The sequence below is a fragment of the Salvelinus namaycush genome, chromosome 35 (assembly GCF_016432855.1).
Source record: "Salvelinus namaycush isolate Seneca chromosome 35, SaNama_1.0, whole genome shotgun sequence".
In the NCBI taxonomy this organism is placed as follows: Eukaryota; Metazoa; Chordata; class Actinopteri; order Salmoniformes; family Salmonidae; genus Salvelinus; species Salvelinus namaycush.
The window spans coordinates 10,197,328-10,200,436 of NC_052341.1; the positions used below are offsets into that span (position 1 = coordinate 10,197,328).

Below are 3,109 nucleotides of genomic sequence, written 5' to 3' on the forward strand. Positions count from 1 at the left end.
ACATGATGACTAAAGTTAATCTCAGTGCTGTAACTTTAATATCTCTCCAGGACTCATGTCTGTCTGACACACAACACACCACTGGGATTATATTTAGATTGTTCTGAAGTATCAGGCTGTTAAACCAACCAATACAGGGTCATATCATCAAAACGGACCTTAACATGCACCTTCACTTGCTTTGAATAATGTGTCCCTTTAAGAGAGAAAGTTGTTAAAAGTAAAAGTGAAAGTAACTTTCAGATCTCAATCCAGAACAGGGAGTGACATCGTGTGAGAAAATGGCTTCTAGTTCGTCTCTCCCAGAGGATTTCTCCTGTACGGTGTGCCTTGACATCTTTAAGGATCCTGTCATGTTGTCATGCAGCCACAGCTTCTGTCAAGCCTGTCTAAAGGAATTCTGGAAAGACAAGGAATCTCGGGAATGTCCAGTTTGCAGGAGAAGATCCTCTAAGGATCAACCCCTTTCAAACCTTTCTCTAAAGAACCTGTGTGAGGCCTTACGGGAATGGAGACCAACCACAGGGTCCAAGGTGCTCTGCAGTCTACACAGTGAGAAACTCTGTCTGTTCTGTCTGGAGGATAAAGAGCCCATCTGTTTGGTGTGTCAGGTCTCAAGGAAACATAAAGATCATGACTGCATCCCTGTAGACGAGGCTGTACAGGATCACAAGGTAGAAGAACGATTCTGATAGAAAATATGTGATACATCAATACTCAAACTATGGAACATGAAGTTATCAATGTTTTATTAATGAGTCTGACTCATTTAGATAATAGATAGATTTTCTACACATTGTGTTGACTCAACTGGATGTTTGTGAATTTCAGTTTCTAAACCTTTGTAAATCAGTCTTTGGTAAGAAATGTAGTCAGAGATCCTGAGGGAAAACATAGGTATCTCTGACATTGACACTTAAAATAAGGATAAAAAGTCTCTGCAGTGATAGAGATGTGTTGTACAGACATGTTCTCTCCTATAAAGTGAGTCCAGAGGTTGTCTCCTCAGTGAGGTTCTGTCTCATTCCAGGAGGAACTCCAGACTGACCTGAAGCCCTTACAGGAGAAGCTGGAGGTCTTTAATAAAGTTAAACAAACCTGTGATCAAACAGCAGTGCACATTAAGGTTAGTATAAATTATGCAAAGTAACAATAGTACAGCATGTATTGTTTCAATTGTAGCCTACATGTTGGATTTTATTCTGATAATAATTGTAGAATGAGATATTCTTCTCTGTCTTCAGAGCCAGGCCCAGCACACAGAGAAGCAGATTAAGGAGGAGTTTGAGAAACTTCACCAGTTTCTACGAGAGGAAGAGGAGGCCAGGATATCTGCTCTGAAAGAGGAAGAGAAGCAGAAGAGCCAGAAGATGAAGGAGAAGATAGAGCAGATGAACAGAGAGATATCATCACTTTCAGACACAATCAGAGCCATAGAGAGGGAGCTGAAAGATGAAGACATCTCATTCCTGCAGGTAAGAACTGCTCTCTCTCAGACATACATTATAAATTAACTCAAAGATGTATAGATTAATCAATTATATTGATGACTATATACTCTACTTTCCAGAACTTCAGGACCATGAAGGAAAGGTAAGTGATCTGCTTCTCATCTCTCTCTTCTCTGTGGTTGTGAACCCAACCCCACAGACGTTCTGACTCCTGAATGTTATTCCAGAGCCCAGTGCACAATGCCAGATCCACAGCTGGTGTCAGGGGGGCTGATAGACGTGGCCAAACACCTGGGCAACCTGAAATTCAGAGTCTGGGAGAAGATGCAGAGGATCATCAAACACAGTGAGTACTGGATAGGAGAGCACATGATGGAGAATAATGTAAGATAGATTTAAATTAAGTAGTCTATTTTAAGTAGTATTCTTAGTGTATATGAAAAGAGACTACATGGTATAATGTGTGGAATATCTCTTTGTTCTGAAGCTCCTGTGATTCTGGACCCCAACACTGCATCCTCATGTCTCTCTCTGTCTGATGATCTGACCAGTGTGAGTCGGACTGGCACAGAGCAGCAGCTTCCTGACAACCCTGAGAGATTCATGAAGTATGCAACTATTCTGGGCTCTAAGGGGTTCAGCTCAGGTAAACACAGCTGGGAGGTGGAGGTGGGGGACCATCCTCTCTGGACCCTGGGCGTGGCTAAAGAGTCAACTGACAGGAAGGGGGAGGTGAGTTCATTACCAAAGTATGGATTCTGGGCTATACTGCTGGATAGTGGTAAGTATACTAATGGAATGGGAGAGACCCTCCTCCTGATGAAGATACCCCAGAGGATCAGAGTGCAGCTGGACTACGACCAGGGGGAGGTGTCCTTCTACGACTCCAAAGACATGACACTCATCTACACTCATAAAGACACATTCACTGAGACTCTCTACCCATTCTTCTCTATTGGACCAGCTGGTGATGAGAAAAGCACTGTTGTACAGATCTGCCAGTCAGAGAGGTCTCTGACAGTGATGTCATCCCAATGAGGTCCTGTGTGTGTTTGTGTATGTGTTTGTCTGTGTGTGTGTGTGTGTGTGTGTGTGTGTGTGTGTGTGTGTGTGTGTGTGTGTGTGTGTGTGTGTGTGTGTGTGTGTGTGTGTGTGTGTGTGTGTGTGTGTGTGTGTGTGTGTGTGTGTATGAGAGATAAAGAAACATGTGTCAACTATACTCTAAATGTGCCTCATCAGCAACTTGCAGCCTTTATCCACAAATTCTCTGTCCCTCCCCAGGTTCACCATCTAGTCAGTGTTAAACTAATATGGACAGGGCAGAAACTATGTATGAGGACACCTCAATAGGTACGGACCGTTGTAATTTTTTCAAATAGGAAAACTCAGTCGTGTCTCAACTTGCTGTTGAGAGAATTGTAGAATACACAATGTGACATTTAGAGACTTAGCTGTGAATCAGCACTTATGTCACCTACTGACAGTCACTCAATCAGCCCATGTCAGTTAAACATGTTGTATTGGTTAATTAGTCTAGTTAAACTAGCCAGCTATCTAAACTAGTCATCATGACTGAATTACTGACCGGGCAGGCAGGGTACGTGCCCAGGGACCCTGACCTCCAGGGGCTCTGACCTCCAGGGGCTCTGACCTCCAGA

The 3,109-nt window shown here is 43.2% G+C and overlaps 1 protein-coding gene across 1 annotated transcript; it reads left to right on the plus strand.

Moving 5' to 3' along the window:
* Window positions 1-281: 281 nt before the first annotated feature.
* Window positions 282-2,489, plus strand: LOC120029395 (tripartite motif-containing protein 35-like). The gene is made up of 6 exons (XM_038974617.1): window positions 282-674; window positions 1,031-1,126; window positions 1,245-1,475; window positions 1,571-1,593; window positions 1,679-1,797; window positions 1,939-2,489. The coding sequence occupies exons 1-6, from the start codon at window positions 282-284 to the stop codon at window positions 2,487-2,489; spliced, it is 1,413 nt and encodes a 470-aa protein (XP_038830545.1).
* The last annotated feature ends 620 nt before the right edge of the window (window positions 2,490-3,109 follow it).

Coding starts and splice junctions, on each gene's coding strand:
- LOC120029395 (XM_038974617.1), top strand. CDS start 282: ATGGCTTCTAGTTCGTCTCTCCCAGAGGATTTCTCCTGTACGGTGTGC. Junction 675..1,030: donor AGGCTGTACAGGATCACAAG/GTAGAAGAACGA, acceptor GTCTCATTCCAG/GAGGAACTCCAGACTGACCT. Junction 1,127..1,244: donor AAACAGCAGTGCACATTAAG/GTTAGTATAAAT, acceptor CTCTGTCTTCAG/AGCCAGGCCCAGCACACAGA.